The sequence below is a fragment of the Doryrhamphus excisus genome, chromosome 2, assembly GCF_030265055.1.
Source record: "Doryrhamphus excisus isolate RoL2022-K1 chromosome 2, RoL_Dexc_1.0, whole genome shotgun sequence".
Classification (NCBI taxonomy): Eukaryota; Metazoa; Chordata; class Actinopteri; order Syngnathiformes; family Syngnathidae; genus Doryrhamphus; species Doryrhamphus excisus.
This window is the reverse complement of record NC_080467.1, coordinates 6,914,811-6,938,013: the sequence shown is the minus strand read 5'-3', so window position 1 is coordinate 6,938,013 and position 23,203 is coordinate 6,914,811. Positions and strand designations below refer to the sequence as shown.

The following is a 23,203-nucleotide window of genomic DNA, read 5'->3' as shown; positions in this document are numbered from 1 at the left end:
TTCGTTCTCATTTCAACTCTTTCCATAGGAAGAATGTGTAATCTACACAGTACAAATCTGTCTGATGTAATAGATTTATTCTTAATTGATTTTTTGTTTGATTTATTCATGTTTAATAGATACCTTTTTATAAGTAACTACGAAGTATTTTAAGTAGGTTACACAAGTTCATTCATTCATTTTCTACCGCTTTTCCTCACGAGGGTCGCAAGGGTGCTGGAGCCTATCCCAGCTGTCTTCGGGTAAGAGGCGGGGTACACCTTGGACTGGTGGCCAGCCAATCACAGGGCACATATAGACAAACAACCATTCACACTCACATTCATACCTATGGACAATTTGGAGTGGCCAATTAACCTAGCATGTTTTTGGAATGTGGGAGGAAACCAGAGTACCCGGAGAAAACCCACGCATGCACGGGGAGAACATGCAAACTCCACACAGAGATGGCCGAGGGTGGAATTGAACCCTGGTTTCCGCCGTGCCGCCTGCAAAAAGTTCATATTAATCAAAAATTACTAGTTAATTAAACTGAAAAGACAGATAATGCAAATGGTAATCAACATTTATAAGTAAAACTTTTAAGAACATTTTAAGTTAACTATACTTATAACAATTAATTATTTTGAGTATTCAAATTTACAGTGTCTTAAGTTGTATGTAAACTTGTTTTTAAGTTAATCTCACTTAATATAGCCATAGTTCAATTTAATCAAAACATATTAGTTAAGTACTCAAAATGGAACAACATGTTAAATGAACTTGACATAATTAAGTTATTAGAACTTTGAGTATGCATAACTTCATTTATTTAAGTACTTTGAACATTCGTGTTTACAGTGTGCTGGTATTAATACATGACTAGTATTACTGCATCCTTTTTACCAAGCTCCTGTTTTTCATCCAGCAGCAGCCCCACCCTGGTAACATGACCCCCCTGCTGTCGCTGCGAGCCCCCCCGCCATCCCCCCATCAATGTTATAAAGAGCGCGGTGGAGTCTTGAGAGTAAAACTATTCCCTTGGGGCACTCTGGAATAGATCGTGTGATGGTGGCTGATTCAGCATTTTGTGCCCCCCCCACCCCACCCTTCAACCCCCGCCTCAACCTCCCCTCCACTTCCTGTGAATAGACTCCCAAACTCTCTCATCACTACATTTCTTTGCCATCTGTCTTGCTGTGAGTACACCCTCTCCTCCTGCTATCAGGTTGCATCATTTAGGCCAAAGTGGGTATTGGTACCCTGTCCCGCCCCCCTCCCTGTCTGTAGCAGCTATGGAAATAAATATGGAAATCCCAAGATCCCAGTCAAAATCCAAGGTGTCTAAGTCCAACCCATCCAACAGAAAACAGTTATCTTTCATCAGCGCTCTCGTCCGGGAACAGGAGCCTGCTTGATAGCATCTATTTTAGCAGTTAAAGCAGTTAACCCCCCCCCCCCCCCCCCCCCAACTTGCTTGAGCTGCGTCTCTATTGATAGCCGGATCAAGCCACTATCTGATTGCAGAGCTCCACTGTTGCCGCACTCTTACAAGCAAAACACGCTGGTCGGGGGGGTTGTTTGCATGACAACGGTATCTTTAGTTGGGTAAAAATAACGATCCCTGTTCATATAAAAAAGGGACCGAAAACGTTGCGATGTGCATGCCAGGCCACTAGTTGGCGATGGCGCTCTGTGACAACGTACACCAACGAACACAACAGGAAGCAGAGCAGAATGGAACTGAACACAACAACTCTGAACCTCGCATCAATGGCGATGCGGACCACCGAGCTGCTCTTTTTTTGGGGGGGGGGGGGGGGGGGGGGTTCCTTGTGTGAAATAGATGACTTTTTTTCTCACCACATTATGTGTCTTATTCCCGAAACATTTTCCTCGTTTGAATGTGACTTTTTTTCTTTTCATATTTTGACTCGATTCTCATCGAATTACCGCTGTTTTCTGGTAAAAATTACGACTTTTCTGGTTAGAACAATGCACAAGTTTTATATTAGGAAAGCAGGAAGTGAACAAATGTAACAGTTGTATGGTCATATCACCTCGTACTTCGGTACGTGACAAAAATAAAATAAAATAAAAACAAAAAAACTTAAAACTATATTCGGAAAGCAGGAAGTGAACAAATGTAACAGTTACTGATTGTAAAAGTACCAGATGGAGGGGTAGGATTTAATAAGCTTTGCTTCTTCCTACTCCTTTTGACATGTGGAACTGTGAACTGATTATGGGATGCATTCAATTGTAATCTGATGCATGTTCAAATGAAATTAAACCATTACAATAGATTCTAATTTTTTTCTGTGAATATTTTGACTCTGTCCCTGTAAAAGGACTGCTGATGTGTCCAGATGTGCTATTGCTTCAGACGGCGGTCAGCAACAGCGTTTTCATCCATTGTCAGCCAGACCAGCTACACATGAAATGCACACACGTGATAACCGAACAAGATGGAAAAAGCGTGTGCGTCCCGGTCCTGAAACATGTCCCGGCATGTCTCCCAGGAATGCCTGTTATGTATTGTGTCAGGAATTTTTTTTCGGCCATTCTCATACAGACTATCTGCGCTGAGTCCCGAAGGTCACTGCCCCGAGCTGATCCGCCGCCAACGCTGAGCAGAACCATCACAGTGTGGGAAAAACCAGAATGGAATGTCTTGAGGAAGCACGTCGCCCAAATAAGCAAGCCGCCTCCCTCCAGGTAGCGGAGCAGATAATGAGTGCTTCTATTTGTCTTCCAACGGAGTGTGTGTTTGCCAGCATCTGCCCGAGTGTGTGTGTGTGTTTCCTCGTCAGCGAGCAGCAAGTACACACAGCGAGGGGCGCCAATCAGGAGCAATTACGCTCAAAGACGGAAGAGAGTCGAGAGCAGCATTCCTACTCAGCACGACAGGCGCTCAAGTCAGCCTTGATTAATGGGAACGTGCGTCTCCGAACTCCATGCAAATAGATACGTTTGGAGTGCCTCAAAGCAAACATGGTGGCAAGTTGTCATGGATGCTTTTGACATGTTCATTGCTGTGTGGGTCCAACATCAGAGAATCACATTCTATCTGAGGCGGGGAGATGTTCTCATTTCACTCCACTATATGAAAATGTATAGTATTATATCATATATATATATATGGTAATGGTAATGGTTTTATTTCATTTGAACATGCATCAGATTACAATTGAATGCATCACATAATCAGTTCACAGTTCCACATGTCCAAAAGGAGTAGGAAGAAGCAAAGCTTATTAAATCCTACCCCTCCATCTGGTACTTTTACAATCAGTAACTGTTACATTTGTTCACTTCCTGCTTTCCTAATATAGTTTCAGGTTTTTTTTTGTTTTTTGGTCTTTTTTCACGAGGTGATATGACCATCCAATGACATAATGGGTACCATAGTAAGTGTCAATATAGTGATATATATAGCACATCATGACTGGTTCAAGACTCTTCATCCTTGTATTTAGCAAACATCAACTGCTTGTATTGTTTCTTGAATTGGCTCATCGTTGTGCATTGTTTGAGGGTCTTACTCAATCCATTCCATAGTTTGATTCCACATACTGAAATGCTATGGCTTTTTAACGTAGTCCTAGCATATAAGTGTTTCAAATGTAGTTCTTCCCTGAGATCATATTTCTCCTCTCTTGTAGAGAAGTATTGGATGACATTTTTAGATAATTGGTTATTTTTAGCCTTATGCATTATTTTAGCTGTTTGAAGATGAACCATATCAGCAAGTTGAAGTATTTGTGATTTTAGAAATAAGGAGTTAGTATGTTCTCTGTAGGCGGCATTATGAATTATCCTTACTAACTTTAAATTTCCCAAAGAATCCTATCGAATCTTTGTAAAAAAATGCATGTTATGACTTAATGCCATCATATTCTAACTTTATTCCCAAAATATTTATCAAATAAATGATAGATTTAACATATTTCTTTAAATATTATTTTTTGAAGTACTCCTCATAATATGAGGAATTTATTCTTGCAATGTTTCTCATTAGAATAAAAAAATTCTCTGAATATTTTGACATTATTCTCATAAAATTACTGCCGTTTTTTTTCTTTTTTTTTAATAACTAGTAACTATTTCAACTTTTTATGACTTTATTTGCATAATATTTTGACATTTTCACATCCTAAATTTCTTTGTTGTTTGTTTGTTTCTCAAAGTATTCCCATTTCAGAAAAAACATTACATATTTGTTCTAATATTTGAACTTTGTGGTGCATTATTTTTCCATAATATGCCGTATAAAATGACTGCTGAGTTGTCTTTTAATCTTCTAGAAATGAGCAGTTAGTATGTATCTTTAAAGGACAGTACTGTTAAAGTGTATGACGTTGTTTGTTTTTGGCTCAGTGTGACATCATCACGATCTGTTATCCGGACAGGCTCTTATGTTTGGATTCAACCCAAATGTGACTTTGACCTCTCCACGGGGTCGTTGTAGCTCCAGAATGACGTCACACACTCCAACATCACCACCTCTGCATGAGGTGGACAAAAAGCTCTATTCCAATCATACTATAGTTGCAGTTTGAGAAAGGACTTGTCATATTCATGATGTCCTTTCAGGAGCATAGAGTTGATTTTTTTTTAAAATTAGACAAGGATTCAAAATATGAGAAACCAACAAAATAAAATCAAGTAGTAATTTGGGGGAAATTGGTTTGTGGAAAAGGAAAGTCAACTGTCCTGAAAAGGAGAAGTAAAGGTACAAAGCTTATTGAAGAAAGTTGTAAACAAGAGCAAAGCTATTATGTGAAGTTGGCTCGTTATTTGCTAAAGACGCTAAATGGTCTGTCCCACGGCAACAACAACATGACACATGCGTGTGCGTGCTTGCTGTGTCTACGTCTGTGTCTATGTGGAGCATGCCTGGGTACGTATAGTTGCCAGTCCTGGGGGGGGGTGAGGTTTTCCCGGCCAGACCCAGAGGCAGCCAACGTCCCACATACAGTACATGTCATGTTGCTATTCCCAAAACAAGAAGATGACTCGCTCTGCTGGACTTCGATGGATGAGCTAGGAGTGGGACCGTATCTAAGCTAGCATTGGAGAGAGGAGGCGGGAGGGGGGGCTAACTTCCTTTTACACTTTAGTTGGGAGGAAGAAAAACAGTCAGATTTCTTTATTTTATTGTGTTTTCAACATCAACAGCTGTTCATTTATTTGAAGTTGAAATAAGGAAGGAAGGAAGGGAGGAAGGAAGAAAGGGAGGGAGGAAGGAAAGAAGGGAGGGAGGAAGGAAGGAAGGGAGGGAGGAAGGAAGGAGGGGAGGAAGGAAGGAAGGAAAGATGGAAGGGAGGGAGGAAGGAAGGGAAGAAAGAAGGAAGGAAGGGAGGAAAGAAGGGAGGGAGGAAGGAAGGAAGGAAGGAAGGAAGGAAGGAAGGAAGGAAGGAAGGAAGGAAGGAAGGAAGGAAGGAATAAGGGGAGGGCAGAAGCAAAGAAGGGAAGGAAGGAAGGAAGGTCGGAAGGAAGGGAGGGAGGAAAGAAAGAAGGGGGAGGAAAGAAAGAAGGGAGGGAGGAAGGAAAGAAGGAATGAAGGGAGGGAAGGAGGAAGGAAAGAAGGAAGGAAGGAATAAGGGGAGGGCAGAAGCAAAGAAGGGAGGGAAGGAAGGAAGGTCGGAAGGAAGGGAGGGAGGGAGGAAAGAAGGAAGGGAGGGAGGAAGGAAAGAAGGAATGAAGGGAGGAAGGAAGGAAGAAAGGGGGATACGAAGCAACGAAGGGAGGGAAGGAAGGAAGGAAGGAAGGAAGGAAGGAAGGAAGGAAGGAAGGAAGGAAGGAAGGAAGGAAGAAGTGGAGGCAGGAAGGCAGGAAGGAAAGATGGAAGGGAAGGAGGAAGGAAGGAAGGGAGGAAAGAAGGAAGGAAGGAAGTGTATATGTATATGTATATGTATATGTATATGTATATGTATATGTACAAACAAGAGCTTCCACGTGTCTGATGGCTGACTAATTTAGAATGTCCATATTTTTCCGGGCGTTTTGGTGGTTTGTGTTTTTGCCGGCGTTGCTAGGGAGCAACCTGCCAAGGTATCAGTCTCCATCATGACAGGGATATAACTAATCCCGTAAAAGCCACATGTGGCGCCAAAGGGTATATCCAATAGGAGCGGTAGTTCTGCCGCCTGAGTAGCGTCTCTTTACACTACCGCCATCAAGTGGCCCGGCATGCATATTACACGCCATTACACATTGAAGGCTCGATGCTTAGCTAATAGCTATGCTAAGTTGACGTGAGACTTTTGCATAAACAGCTTTATGTGCATGAATGTCAGTAATGTTGGCTTTTTACAATTAGGGGCTCAACTCAAAGTGAAGACGGCAACGTAAGTGATTAATATGAGTGAAAATTACTTGCTTAAGAACTGAAAAATACCTTCAGCTAAATTGATTTACCGTATGTTTTTATGCTACTATTTATCCAGGGCAAAGGTCGTCCCAAGCGGATAAGACTGATAAGACCGTGGGAGTGGCCAAGGCAGAGTTTGGTTTGAATCACCTGGCCATGTTAGAAACTCAGCCAATTCTTCATGATCTTCATGCGTCTTTGGGTGACGTCTAACGTACAATGTAGGACACAATAAGGCAAGGTCCCGTTCTCTTTTCACGTCATGTTTTATCCCTTTACAGAGTCGACATAAACTAAAGTCCCGCTGTCATGAGCAGAGGTCACCGATCATAAGAAAGGTTTCTGCTGCCACCGAGTGGCCAAGTAATCACATTACCGCTTGTAACAGTTTGTCAGCCCTGTATATTGTTCCTGTGTGGACTCCAGTCACATTATGGATGCCATCGGCCTCGACTAGACGATAACATCAAAGACTTGCAACTCAGCTTTGACGTAGACATCACGAACTTGATTCGGAAGTCTGGTGACTTTTATTGCTATTTATTGGGGGCTCTAATTGACTAATCGTTACTGACACCTAGTGACCAGGGGAGAATACTACATTTCATATGCATTATATTTGCATTCTGCTTCACTTAGTCATTTTTATGCTTGAATATGCTTCATTTAGGCAAAATATGTGTAACATTTGCTTTAATGTGCATATGTTTTGTCTAACAGTAGGCTGCATTCAACACAAAACAGCAGAGTTATTCATCCTTATGTTTGTGCCCTCCGGGCCGGCCGGAATTAGGTCTGACTGCATTCATTAGTAAACATTTAAGTGAAAAAATAATCAATAAACCGTGTGATTAGGCTTTAATTTGAAGCACTGCATTGGTATGAGTACGGTGGTTGTTGTATTTGTCATTGGCTGAGTCGCCAACATAGCACCGTACTACATAGAAAAAGAATCGTTTTATTTTGAAAAAACACACCTGATCCAGCACTGTACGGCATTACTGTCCAATCACATTAGCAGCGATGCGCTGCGTGGCGGAGGCGGGCCTTGTCCACTTCCTGCCTTGAGATTGGCTCGCCGTGCTCACCTCCAGCCAATCACATCGCTGCTATGTCTCCGCCTGCTCATCACTACCATGGCGGAACACGGAGCAGGAATTCCGCCTGTGTGACGATGACAGCGGCGTTAAACGGCTGCCAACAGGGATGAACACACCGGCTTGGATCAGACCTGTTGAGCCGATGACGAATGTTGGCTTTGGTGCTTCACTTAAAAGCAACCTTAAAGCAACTTTGCCGGTTTTTTTCCCCTCAATCCCGGAAGCTCATCAGTGTTGTATTAATAGAAGCCTAAAGTGCTGTATGGATGCTCGGAGTTGGTGCCTTTAGTTTTTTTTCCACACAGGGATAAACACTTTCTTTATATATGATGGATTTTCTGGACGATCTTTCTCATGGACTGGCCAACATGTCCATGTTTCCATACTTTGACATGGCGCACTACATCGTGTCCATCATGGCTCTGAGGGAGCAGCCAGGTAAGTCCAGGTGTGTACAAAAGATGCTAACAGACATAGTCTTTCTTGAATGCTACCCTCACAGGAAAGTACAGCACTCCTCATAAAATGTGTTGTAAAACTAAATAACACTAAGGTCACTCTCAACCACCTTAAAGCTCAGAAATCACGCCCTTCAACACCCCCAGGATGATATACGGTATATCGTGTATACATTGCACTGTAGGCCATCATCAGCGTCCCTCCAGACGGTTTAGGACACCCAATGTGAGGAAGATCTGGCTCTCTTTGCTCTTCATGTGGGTTAGACATCACAAACAAACCTCTGTTTGTCATGGAACTAATAGGCTGTGCCTTGGAATATTTGCAAATGATTGTTTTGTAGACACTAAAGTAGGCTTGGCTGCACATATTAGCACTGTAGCTGATATAGCTATGCTAGTGTTAACTTTTGTGTCCTCCTGGCCCCGCCCCTAATGTCATGTTGGTTATGTGCAGTATGCCATTTATTAGGTCAGATTAAAAACATAGAAAAAGTGCACAATAATGCTTATTGGAGATGTTAGCATAAAAGCTACAGACGCTAAAGCACTTCCAATAATACACCAAAATTGACGGGCACAAATAAAAACAACAAAAGTCAGGAAAGTCGCAGTCCTATTTTGTCGTCTTATGAAAAGCTGGCACACTAATGCTGTAGGGCAGACTGGGGGGTACAGCCGGGGGGGGGGGGGCACAGCTCTTAACGCGCCCTAAAAGTATCAGAAAGAAGTGTGTCAAAATGCAAATGTGCGCCAAGCCCAGTGACGTCGTACCACCGCGATAATGGTGCCACGAACAGGTGGACTTTGACACACACACACACACACACTCGTACAGTCCATTGTCACCCCCCCTCCCATGGTGCTCTATTTTGGAGCTTGCCTCACGAAGCATCCATGCCTGTAACCTTTCCCCCTTTGTTCCCAACACCCTGCAGCACGCGTGGCCGTGTGAGCAATGTGTGTTGACACAGCAAAGACGGATATTAGCACAGTGCAACATGCAATAAAAGTTGAACGTCAAGCCAGGCCTTGGGGATTTTCCTCCCCAAAAGGAAAGGAATGTCACACACACACACACCCTTGCTACATCCTCCCTTTGCTGACTGTCAACAACCCTGTGCAGGCCAACTCAACCTCTTAAAGGTGTGTCCAAAAAGCTACAAGATTAGCGGAGAGGAAGCAGGCTAGCCGCAGGGCAGCAGAGAAGGAGCAGCTAAAAGTCAACATGCAGAAATAACCAGAGATAAGCTTCCTATCGGTGCTGTCCGTGTTGTCGTTTGGGACAGAAGGGAGTGGTAAAACGTTCCAAGGTTGAGATATCGGTAAAGGACAGAATGGGCTTCCGTGTCTTAGGACGATAAAACTTGCATTATTGCTTGCATTTAGGCGAAAACGCAGCAATTGAACACATGCAGCTAGCATGGCCTTGCTAACATGTACGAGGTAGTATCTCTCCACGCCAAGATAGAACAGAGATTATCTAGTGATACATTAGTATAGTTTTCTGGAATGTAGCATTGGGACTCAAACAAAGGTATGGTTCACCAGTATGGAGCTTTACTTTACAGGAGTCTTTAATCTTTTGTTAATCCTCCGATTAACCTGAGGTCTAACCGGAGGCCAGCCAGGTGGATCAGGGTTCAAATTCGGGACTGAAATGACAAGATGATATAACAAACAGTCGTAGCACAGCAATAGTCTTTGAGTTGGACTCCCCAGAAATGCTGCTGCTCAAGTTCTGCCTAGATCACAGAGAGTACACAGCACAGTGTTGACTTTGTCTTTGCACTTGTAGTCCATATTGTAGTACATAGTACATAGTCTAATGTATGATGTGGACACAGGATGGATCCTGGGCAATACATAGGCAATACAACACAAACAACAAAGTGGACGCGTGTCCACCAACGAATTAACGAATGTTCTAAAGTACAAATTAAAAGCAGTAAAAAAAAGCACTAAAAGATGAACTCGGTTATACTTTTGCTTTATGATCTCAAATGACGGATGTGACTGCACTCACCTGTTTGTCAAGTTTAATAGAACAGATATTTTTAGTGCGCTACAAAGAGCATGAGTAGCTTTCAGGCTCCTAGCATGTTAAGACTTTGGCTCAACGTATACGGAAATCGGATCGACCCAATTTGGTGGCAGGAAATGATATTATCCGATCTTTCAAAATTCATCCTGAAGATGGGATCAGGCCATCCAGACTCTTCACTACCCAGGCTTAAAAAGCAGGTGAGCTATTGCTGCGTTTGAGAAACCTGGGAAGTTAAAGCATAACCGGCTCAGGTCTTAAAACTACCTTGCGGACCCAAATATCGCCTAAAATGTGGAGATTTATAAATGGTAGATTCCTTCTTCACTCCCAGCTTTTCTTCCTGTCACTCACACCAGTGACCTGGTGACGCAAGCAAACAACAGAGTTAAGATGCTCATTTGACTGGAATGTCAATCAATAGCCACGTATACATGGACCCAAATATTCCAATTCCATTCGGGTTATTCGCTCAACGGAAAGATTCTAACCTTTGTATACACCTCATTCCGAAAGAAAAGTGCCAATCCGAATGAATATATAATCGGATTCGCATGGGTGGAATATTCCTTTCCCCAATCCGATTGAGGTATCTTGTACCCGCTCAATCGGAAAGTTGTCAGACTGCGTTCTTCTTTGTGGTGTTTTTCTTCTTCTGTTGTTTATTGGCGGTTGGCAAGCAGCTTTCGTGTGCATTAGCGCCATCTGTGGAACAGAATCTAAACCCTTCTATACGCCATTCACAAGTCCAGTTTTATTAAAAAAGAAAATACATATCTATATAAAACATGTGCCGAGCTTAATTATAAAATATTAGTAAGATGAAACTTTATCTTTTCCTGTTCCCGGGTGTGTTCTTTCAGCGAATGCTGAGATATGACGTAACACGCAGCTTGAGGCGTTCTTTGATTTAAAAAAAATGGAGGCGAGCAATCGGCACTGGACTGCTGCGGAAAGTTTGTTTTTGATTCAAACTAAATTTCAAGACTGGACGAAGGAAAAACTGGCAATACGGAGTTATTCCAACAAGTGAAAGAAAAACTCGAGGAAGTCTGTATCACGTGACGTTGGTGTTTACTGGGCATGCCCCATTGACTATTCTGGTTGATTATAGCGGCGCATGTAGACACGTGATTGGAATATTCCTTTCCATGTATACCATTGCTTTCGGAAAGAAAAACTCCTCATGTGAACGTGGCGAATGAAGTAGTCACCGCTGTCTGCAGGGTATTTTTCAGTACACCCTGCCGACAGTGTCCGGTGGGATACATTGTGGTCATTTACAGCCACGTGCAATAGCTGTCTTTGCCAAAGCAGACTTTGATCGAGCTGGATGTTGTCCTCAGTCAAGTGTCCAATGATCCGAAGCCTCCAGGCGTGCGATCACGTTATGCAGCGTTTCATTGAAAACAGGGACACCAGTGTTCTTTACCAACACAAACAAGAGCCAACATTGTGTAGCCTCACACTGGAAATAATCCGACCTGCACTTTGACCTTAAGCCACTTGTCCACACTTCCTATGTGTTGATTAGCTGCGGTCAAGTTGAATATTTATTCCAGGGACATTTGACTTCTCTTACAGGGGCTCTTCAGGTGTCCCGGGTCAGCCCGCTAGCCTGCTGGTTCAGCTCCATGCTCTACTGCTTCGGTGGCGCCGTGCTCTCCGGGATTATGCTGGCAGAACCGCCCGTAGCGCCGTTATCCAACGGCACCAGCGTCCTCCTCGCTTCCCTCATCTGGTAAGCAGAGAACCAAACACAACAACAGCACCTTTGTCTCTGTGGAACAGCGATAGCCTTGTCTGCTTGAAAGTGATTTTTAAACGGCCTGCCAAGGAACCTGAAAATGCATCAGGAGTTAAACTGCTGGTGTTGTCTGTCTCCCTCTGCTGGTGGCATCTGACATTGCACCCAAACAGCCACATTTAATCACTTTACAATAGATGTATAGAGTTTTCATTCATTTTCGAACGCTTTTCCTCATGAGGGTCACGGGGGTGCTGGAGCCTATCCCAGCTGTCTTTGGGCGAGAGGCGGGGTACACCCTGGACTGGTGGCCAGCCAATCACAGGGCACATATAGACAAACAACCATTCACACTCACATTCATACCTATGGACAATTTGGAGTCGCCGTGTCGCATGCAAACTCCACACAGAGATGGAATTGGTGGAATTTAACCCTGGTCTCCCAGCTGTGAGGCCTGCGCGCTAACCACTCGTGCGCCGTGCAGCCATGTATAGATTTTTAAGTAACTGGAAAAAAAAGACAAACCCACTTTTTAATATCTTCTTTAATTATTTAATTACCGTTTTAAATTATTATTATTGTTTTATTAAAGTTTGGAGATACTACATGCATACATGAGATCATCACAATATCATGTTAAAAAAACCCTTTAATTCATACAAGCTTATGGTATTTTATATCTTTGTTTTTTCTAACATTTAAATTGCAATTGAGTTGTGGGGGAAATGCCGCCCTCTGCTGGTCAAAAGCAGTACTGCCGCCATTGGCTTAACTACATTTCCTGTGGTGGCCTGACAGGTACCTGGTGTTCTACTGCCCCTGGGACCTGGTGTACGGCTGTGCGGCCCTGCTACCTCTTCGCTTGGTTCTGTCGGGAATGAAGGAAGTGACACGCACCTGGAAAGTCCTGGGCGGGGTCACCCAGGCCCACAGCAAGTACCAGGATGGCCTGCTGGTCATGATTGCCATCGGCTGGGCCAGAGGTCAGTGAGCCATTATGACGTATCTAAACTACAGATCAATGTGTGATCTAAATACTACTATATACAAGCAGTGTGTATTACTGTTTACTGTATGGCGCAGTACTACTTCCAAGTGTATCTGACCTTTGTGTCCACCAGGAGCTGGGGGCGGTCTTATCAGTAACTTTGAGCAGCTTGTTCGAGGAGTGTGGAGGCCAGAAACCAACGAGCTCCTCAAAATGTCCTAGTGAGTCGTTCAATTTCTGGAAGTAACACAAATTGGTTCTGGGACTTGAAGGGTGTTTTTGAGGGGGTCTTTAAAAGGGGAACTGCACTTTTTGTTTGGAAATGTTGCCCATCATTCCCAATCCTGATGAACACGTATTTTCCTTTTTTGAAAACCAGTTCATCTGAGCTAGCTAACAATGGACTACCTTTGTGTGTGCGTGTGTGTAGCCCCACCAAGGTGACCCTGATAGGGGCGGTACTATTTGCTCTGCAGCAGACCCGCTACCTGCCTCTGCACAAGCACCACCTGATGCTCATCTATACGACCTTCACTGTCGTCAACAAGGTCAGTTTCAAGATCAACATCGCTCATTTTACACCGACTGGGACAAAAGTATTTGGGAAGGAAGTGGGAAAAAAAGATGGCTTTCAGGTCAAGCGCCGTCTTCCGAATGACCTTTTCTGTCTCCCTGCTTAAAAGTTTCACCGTCGTCGGCGTTGTTGGTGCGGCGTTACCCTCAGGGCGGCGGCTTTTGCATCATTTTCCTCCGCTTGCATCATCCTCCTCTTCTCTGGGAAACTTGTCTGTGGCGCTGATACATCCACCGCGCCGTCTTTCAACTCGGATTCGTCAAAATTAATGAGATGTTTCAGCAGATGGAAGCCCTGTCAGACGTGATTGTTTGTTATTGTGTGGAGTCTACGCTGATGCACGTACATCGGTAACATGGTTCTACTCCACCTTCGTATGTGTTTCAACACGGGACTGACAACTGTTCACCCGTCATTCAAATCATTCTAGCACTTTATATGTGCTATCATTTGTACAGCCATCCATGTTGTCCACTGGGGAATATGGCGGCCAAAGGGGATCTTAATGACGTCTTACGCTGTGTCGTTTTTATTTGAAAATGCTGTCTTACATGATGGCACCAAAAAACATCTCAAATGTCTCAAAATGGAAATGATTGAAACAGTATTGCTGCATATGCATGTCATAGAAGCTCGCCACCCAGTGGCCTGGCATGCACATTGCAATTGTTTATTGCATTGACGCCATTAGCATTGTTCATTCATTCATTTATTTTCTATCGCTTTTCCTCACAAGGGTCGCGGGGGGGTGCTGGAGCCTATCCCAGCTGTCTTCGGGCGAAAGGCGGGGTACACCCTGGACCGGTCGCCAGCCAATCACAGGGCACATATAGACAAACAACCATTCACACTCACAGCCATTAGCATTGTGGGAAATGAAAATACAAGTTGTTTTTAGGAGCGTTATTCGTGCGTGAACATCCTCTTCAAGCTTACGTACGCACAGTTGACAGTCACCCTGACACCCGAACAAATAGACCGCCGTCCTCCCTTCCACCCTCACATCCTGTGCCGTCTTATCTTCCCAGGCGAGGATGATGCTGACCGGCTCCGCGGCATCGCCCTTCGCCACCATCGAGTCAGCCATCTACAAGACGCTGTTCACCGGCTTCTCCCCGTACGCCGCCCTCGCCGTGGAGGTCAGGAAGGCGTCGGCTCGTAACGGCTCAGGGAGCGCGCTCACCTGCGAGAAGAGGCCCGCCAACGGAAGCAGAACCAAAGACGGATCGCAGGCGGGGGAGAGCTGCAAAAAAACCGACTGAGCCTTGGATGTCTTTTGGTTTCCTCCATTGAGTTTTTCATCATCAAAGTGAAAGTGAATTTCACTCAAGACTCCAGTCGAGCCGGCACCGTATTTTGGGGCTCATCCTCACGCTACTGTGATGTTATGATATCAGGGCTACAAAGCAATGTGTCTTATTTTTTTTAAAAGATATGCATATCTATATTTATAATCAAATGATACTTTTATGTCTTGGGGAACAATGCTGTGCACCCGCTGCTCTCTGAATGGCTTCTTATAGGAATGCTTTCCTGCTTTACAATGGGGGGAGGGGGGCGTTTCAATGATATGACATTGAATCATTTTTTATTCTATTTATATAAAAAAAAATTATAATTGCACTTGCAAAAACGGAGAAAAGCTTTTAAAATGGGTTTGCTTGATACTAAATGCCTTGAATCGTAAATCGTAAATGAAGCATTCAATTGCTGTCAATATTCCCACACAGACAGCACAGGAATGTGAACGCTTCACTTGAAGGAAGATTCCTTATCCTCAAAAGTCGATCCATGCTTGATTTTTCCTGCACCAGGGTCTGCGTATGACAATAAAAGAAAGTTATTGTATTGGATCTCATTGGGTGTACCTAATGTACTGACTTGTTTATGTTGATCATGACAGTAGATATGCAGAGGTTATACAGGTGGGGAAAGCTATGGGATATGTATATATCGCTACGTTACCTTTTACAGCATCATTAGAGTTCACCGTTTGACCTCCACTGTAGGCTGAAAGGTTGCATCAGTGTAACATCAGCACCTGATGAAAAGACGCCTGCAAATTTCCTCCTCTGAATACAAATAAGCGGATTGGGGGGGGGGGGGAAGCAGCTGGTAATGTTGACGTTTGACTGTCGGCACACACCTTCCAGAGAACTAACAATTACCCTAATGGGCGCCGCCATGTTTGACCCGAACATGGCGGCGCAGCGTCACATTGCCGAGACGTCGAAGACACCCCATCCACCAACCTTTTCGCTCCTTGTTTTCTTGTGCTATCGCCACAGGTAAGGACGTTTAAAAAAAACATTTGACCCAAACTTTGGAGGTGACTGAAAAAAATTAAGCAGAATTTCCCATTTTCAGGGGTGTCCAAACATTCTCCACCGAGGGACTCAACAGTGTGTTAGCATCAACGGTAGCTTTGGCTAGTTTTACCCCCTTTAAATGTCACAATCACGCTCAAGCATTACTACATTACATCTTAGCACCAGTAAAAAGTTCACTTTAATGTTATTGTTTTAATATTTTTAACCAGACAAAGATATTCTATGCTATATGACAGAGCACTCGACTGTGTTTAAGTACCTGTTACAAAAATGTTAGCCCATTTCCGGTGAGTCCAAAATCCAAAAAGTGAACCAACTGAAATGAAGCATTTGGGTTTCCGGGGAGTTCCATTGTTGGTTTGAGTGAATGAATTCAAATGAATCACTTTCGTTTACTTGTATTTCTGGAGAGTTCTGTGATTCGAGTATGTGAAACAATTCAAACGAATCACACGAGTTTGCTGTGTTTCTGGTGAGTTCAATGATTCGAGTCAGTGAAACAAATGAATCACGTGAGTCCCATCGTTCGACTTAATGAATGAATGAATTACCCGAGTTCGCTGTGTTTCTGTTGAGTTTGATGATTCGAGTCGGTGAAACAAATCAAATGAATCACCTGAGTTAGCTGTTTCTGGCGGGTCCCATCGTTCAATTTAATGAATCACTACAAATTAATGAATTACCCGAGTTCGCTGTGTTTCTTTTGAGTTCGATTATTCGAGTCAGTGAAACAAATCAAACGAATCACTTGAGTTAGCTGTTTCTGGCGGCTCCCATCGTTCGACTTAATGAATCACTTCAAATGAATCATCTGAGTTTGCCGTGTTTCTGTTGAACCGCATTCATTTTACAAACCGAGTTTATGAATCGATTCAGTTTTGACTCAGTAAACGGTTGCAAATGAATCATACGAGTCTGTTGCGTTTCCAGTGAGTCAGTACATCAGGTAGCCAGCCACATGACTCATAGAATCCAGGGTCCGGATCATGGAGATCTTGTGATTCCCGATTTGGTCCATTGAATAATCGTCCCTCCTCTATTATGGAAGAAATGAACACATCTGCACGATTCAGCACTGTGAGGTTGCTTATGTATCAAAAGCAATGGAGCCTGCTGATGCAGGACAGGAGATGACCACGTGGTGGCATCAGGAGTCATCATCAGCTGCGTTGCCTTCCCCCTTTGATGCTTGGGAAATGACAGGCCGGCTAGCAGCTGCAGGGGAAGAGGGATGGGGACCAGCTCAGACCTCATTGTGGTCCCATGGTAGCTGCAGGCATGCGTGTGTATGTATGTGTGTATGTATGTATGTATGTGTATGCGGTTGGCGTGGTCTGGGACAATATGATTTTGGAGATACACATAGTAATCATGTTTGTCGGTTGTATTCATCGGTAGCCTGCGTGTACTCGTATGGCTGCTTGGGAGGCGGGACAACAAAGGAGTCCATCAAAAGGACACAAAGGGCTGGGGTGTACACCAGCCAGGCGCTTTGTTCTCCAGCATGACCTGCTCACCGTGTTCACAACTCGTTCTTCAATTCCCCATCAAAAGAAACAACGCTTCAAAAATCATATCAATACATTTTTTTCCTTTCTTTCATTAGGTATCTACTGTTACATGTTCTTTATTCTTCTCAGAAAATAACATGCTCCACCACAGGAAGTAGACAGGCCATGAATAAAAAAGGGGGGTGCACGCAACATGGGGGCCCAGAGTTCCTGCTATTTACTGTAAGATATGAAAGAAGGGACCGGCCCCCTGTGTTTTCATTGCTTCGCCTACGTCGTGTTGAAACGCCGTATGGGATGGAGGAGGAATGATCTGCTAGGTCTTTGATGGAGCAGGACGGTGATAGTAATCTGCCACTGAAGATTCTCTACTGTGGGGAGATGATGCTGGTCCTCCTCACTGACTTCCTCACCAGCTTGTCCAGGCCTGTGGCGTCCTTTTCTTGAGGCTCCGCCTTTAGCGCACAACCACTACCGCAGGCCACTAGCTACCAGTCTGGACGTTGGAGGACGCCTCTGTTTTTTCCTGCACAGAGCATCTATGTTGGCAGTCCGGGGGCCCCAACATGGGGTGCAGAGTTCCTGGCTAGGGGTCTGGTTAAAGTCTAGTATGTCCAGAGTCTGGTTAGAGTCTAGTATTTCCAGGGTCTGGTTAAAGTCTAGTATTTCCAGGGTCTGGTTAAAGTCTAGTATTTCCAGGGTCTGGTTAAAGTCTAGTATTTCCAGGGTCAGGTTAAAGTCTAGTATTTCCAGGGTCAGGTTAAAGTCTAGTATTTCCAGGGTCTGGTTAAAGTCTAGTATTTCCGGGGTCTGGTTAAAGTCTAGTATTTCCGGGGTCTGGTTAAAGTCTAGTATTTCCGGGGTCTGGTTAAAGTCTAGTACTTCCGGAGTCTGGTTAAAGTCTAGTACTTCCAGGTTCTGGTTAAAGTCTAGTACTTCCAGGTTCTGGTTAAAGTCTAGTACTTCCAGAGTCTGGTTAAAGTCTAGTACTTCCAGGATCTGGTTAGAGTCTAGTATTTCCAGGATCTGGTTAGAGTCTAGTATTTCCAGGCTATGGTTAAAGTCTAGTATTTCCAGGGTCTGGTTAAAGTCTAGTATGTGCAGAGTCTGGTTAAAGTCTAGTACTTCCGGAGTCTGGTTAAAGTCTAGTATTTCCAGGGTCTGGTTAAAGTCTAGTATTTCCAGGGTCTGGTTAAAGTCTAGTATTTCCGGGGTCTGGTTAAAGTCTAGTACTTCCGGAGTCTGGTTAAAGTCTAGTACTTCCGGTGTCTGGTTAAAGTCTAGTACTTCCAGGTTCTGGTTAAAGTCTAGTACTACCAGAGTCTGGTTAAAGTCTAGTATTTCCAGAGTCTGGTTAAAGTCTAGTATTTCCAGAGTCTGGTTAAAGTCTAGTATTTCCAGGATCTGGTTAGAGTCTAGTATTTCCAGGATCTGGTTAGAGTCTAGTATTTCCAGGCTATGGTTAAAGTCTAGTATTTCCAGGGTCTGGTTAAAGTCTAGTATTTCTAGGGTCGGGTTAAAGTCTAGTATTTCCAGACTATGATTAAAGTCTAGTATTTCCAGACTATGATTAAAGTCTAGTATTTCCAGGGTCGGGTTAAAGTCTAGTATTTCCAGACTATGGTTAAGTTTGCATCCAGGAGGTCTTGAAGGCTACTTTGCTTGTTTTCTTCTGCCCAACAACTATGGCAGTTTGAAGGATCAAAGCGTGTTAATAATCCAGAGTTTTGTCAAATGAGGGTGATGCAATTTATCTCATTATTTCTTGAAACCTGATGAAAGGAATAGGCGGGCGTGGGCGGGTGGGGGGGGTTGCTTGGGACCACACAGGAAAAAACACTGGAAGAAGTCAGAAAGAGGCTAAGATGGAGGATGGAGACGGCCACGGGGGAGTCGCTTTAAGACGAGCAACATTTTTGTTTGGCTAAACTGTCTGTTCCGTCATTCAAGGGCTGCAAGACACCCCCCCCCCAACACCCCCACCATCATCATCCAGCTGCTACAAGACCCCCCATTCCAAAAACACGCTAGCTTCATTGGTCACTCCAAATTGTCCATAGGTATGAATGTGTTTGTTTATATGTGCCCTGTGATTGGCTGGCCACCAGTCCAGGGTGTACTCCGCCTCTCGCCCAAAGACAGCTGGGATAGGCTCCAGCATGCCCCAACCGTACTGAGGCTAAACGGCATATTAAATGGATGGAGGTCCCCTGCTATCAGCAGCTATAATCTAACCTGCAACGGCTACTGTGTAGTACGATGTATTGTGTGAATTGATGGTTGCGTCATGAAATGGCGTCCAAGGATCACCAACAGGATGTCATCATTGGTTGGGCGGTGTTGGCAATGTAGCGAGGGACAACAGGATATAGCCCCCCCCCCCTTGTTTATAGGAGTTCATTGGTTCCAGACCCCACCGCGATGAATGAATTTCAGTGATTCAATGTCACTAGATAGCATCTGTGCATGCCGCCATCTTCTGTACTGTACTGTACTGTACTGTACTGTACTATACTGTACTGTACTACGCGAAAATACTGTGCTGTACTGATGGCAACATATACTTTATTCTAACACGGGGGTCATTTTGGGGTCATTTACTGCCCTTTAGCAACTTAGCCCTTTGCTAACTCAGCATATGGACGCTCCAAACGCAATGTTGTTGTTCTTTTGCTACAACAACAGTCACCAAGACGATCATCACACGGGCCAACCAGAAACCTTGGATGACTCAGGAGGTGCGTGAAAGACTAAGAGAACGCAATGCTGCGTTTAAATCTGGTGATGTGATGGCACTCAGATCAGCAAGGGCAAATCTGAACCGTGCCATCAGAGTGGCAAAGCGTGCCCACAGCCGGAAGATCCAAAGCTTCTTCCAGGACTCCGGCAACACCAGACGACTGTGGCAGGGCATCCAGACTGTCACTGACTACAAAGCCAGACCTGCATCCTGCCAGAATGACATCAGCTTCCTCAATGAGCTAAATGACTTCTTCGGAAGGTTTGAGGCTCTGAACAATAACCCTGCGAGGAAGGCTACCCCCCACCCAGATGAACAGGCAGTCAAGTTTGATACTGCTGCTGTGTGGAGAGTCCTGAGGAAGATCAACGTGCGGAAAGCTGCAGGCCCAGACGCCATTCCAGGACGGGTGATCAAGGAATGTGCAGACCAGCTGGCCCACGTGCTCACAGACATCTTCAACACCTCACTGGCCCAAGCTGTAGTCCCCCCGTGTTTCAAGTCCGCCACAATAATTCCAGTGCCCAAGAAACCATCTATTACATGTCTGAACGACTTTCGGCCAGGTTCAGAGACAGCTACTTCCCCCTGGCCATCAGACTGCTGAATGCCAAATAAGCCCCTCTATCTTACTTACATTATTATTATTTATTTTAATTATTTAAATTATTTGGGCAATTTACTGTTCACGCTGCACTTTACATTATGTTGTTCATATTTGGTGTCTATTTATTCTCCACATTATTATTATTGTTATTATTTATTATTACTTATCTTCTTTTGTGTCTGTTATATGGGAGCCAGGCAACGACATTTCGTTGGCAATTTCACTACTGTGTTTTTGTGCAATGACAATAAAGGAAGTCTATCTATCTATCTAATACTTGAATATTTGAATTGAATTGTTGGCTTTGATAAGAAGAAGCCAAAAGATGCACATTACGTAACAATGTGTCATATTTCCAAAGCTTCTAAACCTTCCCATCAGGATGATGAGTTCTACTGTGGGTTCTTTTGTTTCCTCTTCACCTCCCATCATCACGGCCAGTGGTTTGGTACGCGGTGTGCTTGTGTCACGCCTCCTCCTTCTCCTTGTCCTCCTTCCTTTCTCCATTCACCAGGAGGCAGATGGCATTTTTCTCCATCTCCTTTCACAAAGGACCTACTAGACATTCTGAGCCGAGGGAGGTCTGTGTGGGCTAAGCGTGACCTTGAATGCGGCGTTACGTGTCACTATGACGACAGCAGGTGGCGTTCCACGGAATCGGAACGGCGGGATTTGTCTGTCAAGAGGATACACTTGCATTCCTCTTCCATCACCCTGCAGCATTGTCTTCTAATAACCTGCAGGCTCTTCTACCTTGCTTCTCTCTTTGTCACCTCCCTTCTGTGTTCCTCGGAGGGGGGTCCGTATTCCCTGCATCCTTGCCACCTAGGCCCCCTCCCGTATGCAAAGTAGGTGTCAGCCAGGACAAGGAGGCAGCGACTTCCTCACAAAGGAGGCGACGGGGTCTTTGGTGGTGGGTAGGCGGCGGCGGCGGTGGGGGCCGTAACGCACACTGTGGTGCACGTGCAGCCAGGGGTGTGGAGCGGGGGTGAGGGGGTGGGGGTGCCGGAGCTGTCTGTCATTAGTATTCCAGCAGGAGGCTCCTGGCCGGGCCAGACATCTGAGCGGAGCAGCCGCCGCAGATAAAGAAGAAGCCATTAATCCACGGAAAGATTACCAGCACTGATACTTTATCCCGCCGTAATACAGCGACGCAACCAAACTCCTTCCATTTACAACCCGGTCAGAGGAAGCCATGCCAGCGTCACATCGTGGATGCATGGAAGATGGCGGCACACACACACACACACAGACCCTCTCCTGCTCATGCTGCCGGGCTCTGCAGGAACGAGGGCCTCCTTGCGTGATTTGTAGATGAATTCATGTCACAGATGGCTCCAGATATCCGAGTTGGTCCAAGGAACAGCTGTGTCCTTCTCCTTCCTACGTCCACGTCTATTTCAATATCCCAAAGCCCCCAAAGTGGCGCAAAGAAGAAAACCGCTGCTGTCATTCAGAGCTGATGATACAGTAGACCATGTCTGAAGACACAATGAAACAAAGAGCCGAGGAACAATGGCGCTGCAGATGCCTGAGATTAGATCAGTTCCTGAAAGACCAGTCCTGGTGGCATGGAGCCACCCAGAAGGTCACAAGTGTAGTCTCTCACAGAAGAGTTGAGCACCTCAGCATGTTTATTCCAGAGGATACCACAGAACTTTGGAGAAGCCAAAGAATGATTGTTTTTTGTTATCAGTCAGCACCAAGATAATTGTGGCGTAGTGGTGGGAGCGTCGTGGTTGGGAGTGGTACACGAGTGCTGCAGAAGCCGTGGTTCACACACCTCCATGAAGTCCTTGCTGAGGAGTCCTCCAGACCTGAACCCACTCATGAGCAAGGCACATCATTAAGCACTATCAAGCATAACATGGGCAGATGAACAAAATGAACTCGGATCTAAATACAGAAGAAGGCAATGTAGTATTCCACATTGGCCACTAGGTGTCAGTGTTGAAAAGATATTTATTGCAAGGTTAAATTGTCTCATGATAATAGTAACATTAATTCATTCATTTTCTACCGTTTTTCCTCACGAGGGTCGTGGGGAGTGCTGGAGCCTATCCCAGCTGTCTTCGGGCGAGAGGCGGGGTACACCCTGGACTGGTCGCCAACCAATCACAGGGCACATATAGACAAACAACCATTCACACTCACATTCATACCTATTTTTGCTAATTTGGAGTTGCCAATTAACATAATAATCATAATGTTGGGTCCATAACCTAGCTAACTAGCTAAAACTCAACTCTGAACCACAGACGCCACTTCCTGTCCTGTACACGACTGTCAGTCTGCCATGGAACATTTACTTTTAGTTCCGTCTTAAATGGCTTATTTAATCTTACTAGGCCTATTAATATGCGTGTAAAGCCATTTAAAGCCGCCATTACAATAACCACTCAGGAAGTACACAGCCCAGAAAAAAAACTAGGAATTTGTTCATGTGACTTCATTTATGTCTGATATGCATTATTTTCTCTGATTGCTTCTACTTTATTAGGTAATGCAAGTGTAAAGGTGACTATAGGGGTGTTATGTTATGTCTAGAGGGCTCTAATGTTAAACCATATTTATAAGAAGATTGTAAACAGGTTTTATGAGGTTTAGAACCAACAAACAAGGGATGACCACATAAAGAAAGTTTCAATCCTTATCCTAGGGATCACGGATCAGACCGCTCACTCTGATAAAGATGTGACTCGCATGCAGCGAGACTGGGTTCGGCTCCTGACCCATGATACCCCAT

General features: G+C 44.5%; 1 protein-coding gene and 1 long non-coding RNA gene across 3 annotated transcripts; one reads left to right on the top strand and one right to left on the bottom strand.

Moving 5' to 3' along the window:
• The first annotated feature begins 7,440 nt into the window (after positions 1-7,440).
• Positions 7,441-15,176, top strand: tmem38b (transmembrane protein 38B). 2 transcript variants are annotated; one of them, XM_058064674.1, is made up of 6 exons: positions 7,441-7,893; positions 11,542-11,698; positions 12,506-12,690; positions 12,829-12,916; positions 13,126-13,243; positions 14,298-15,176. In XM_058064674.1, exons 1-6 carry the CDS (start codon positions 7,782-7,784, stop codon positions 14,529-14,531), a joined length of 894 nt encoding a protein of 297 aa, XP_057920657.1. In that variant the 5' UTR covers positions 7,441-7,781; the 3' UTR covers positions 14,532-15,176. The 2 variants fall into 2 exon arrangements, with proteins under 2 accessions (XP_057920657.1, XP_057920658.1); XM_058064675.1 differs by having other exon boundaries at positions 7,756-7,903.
• Positions 14,197-16,107, bottom strand: LOC131118944 (uncharacterized). The gene is made up of 3 exons (XR_009126089.1): positions 15,438-16,107; positions 15,235-15,341; positions 14,197-15,086 (listed from the first exon to the last, which is right to left on the bottom strand). It is a non-coding gene; the product is annotated as an uncharacterized LOC131118944 (long non-coding RNA).
• Positions 16,108-23,203: the final 7,096 nt, after the last annotated feature.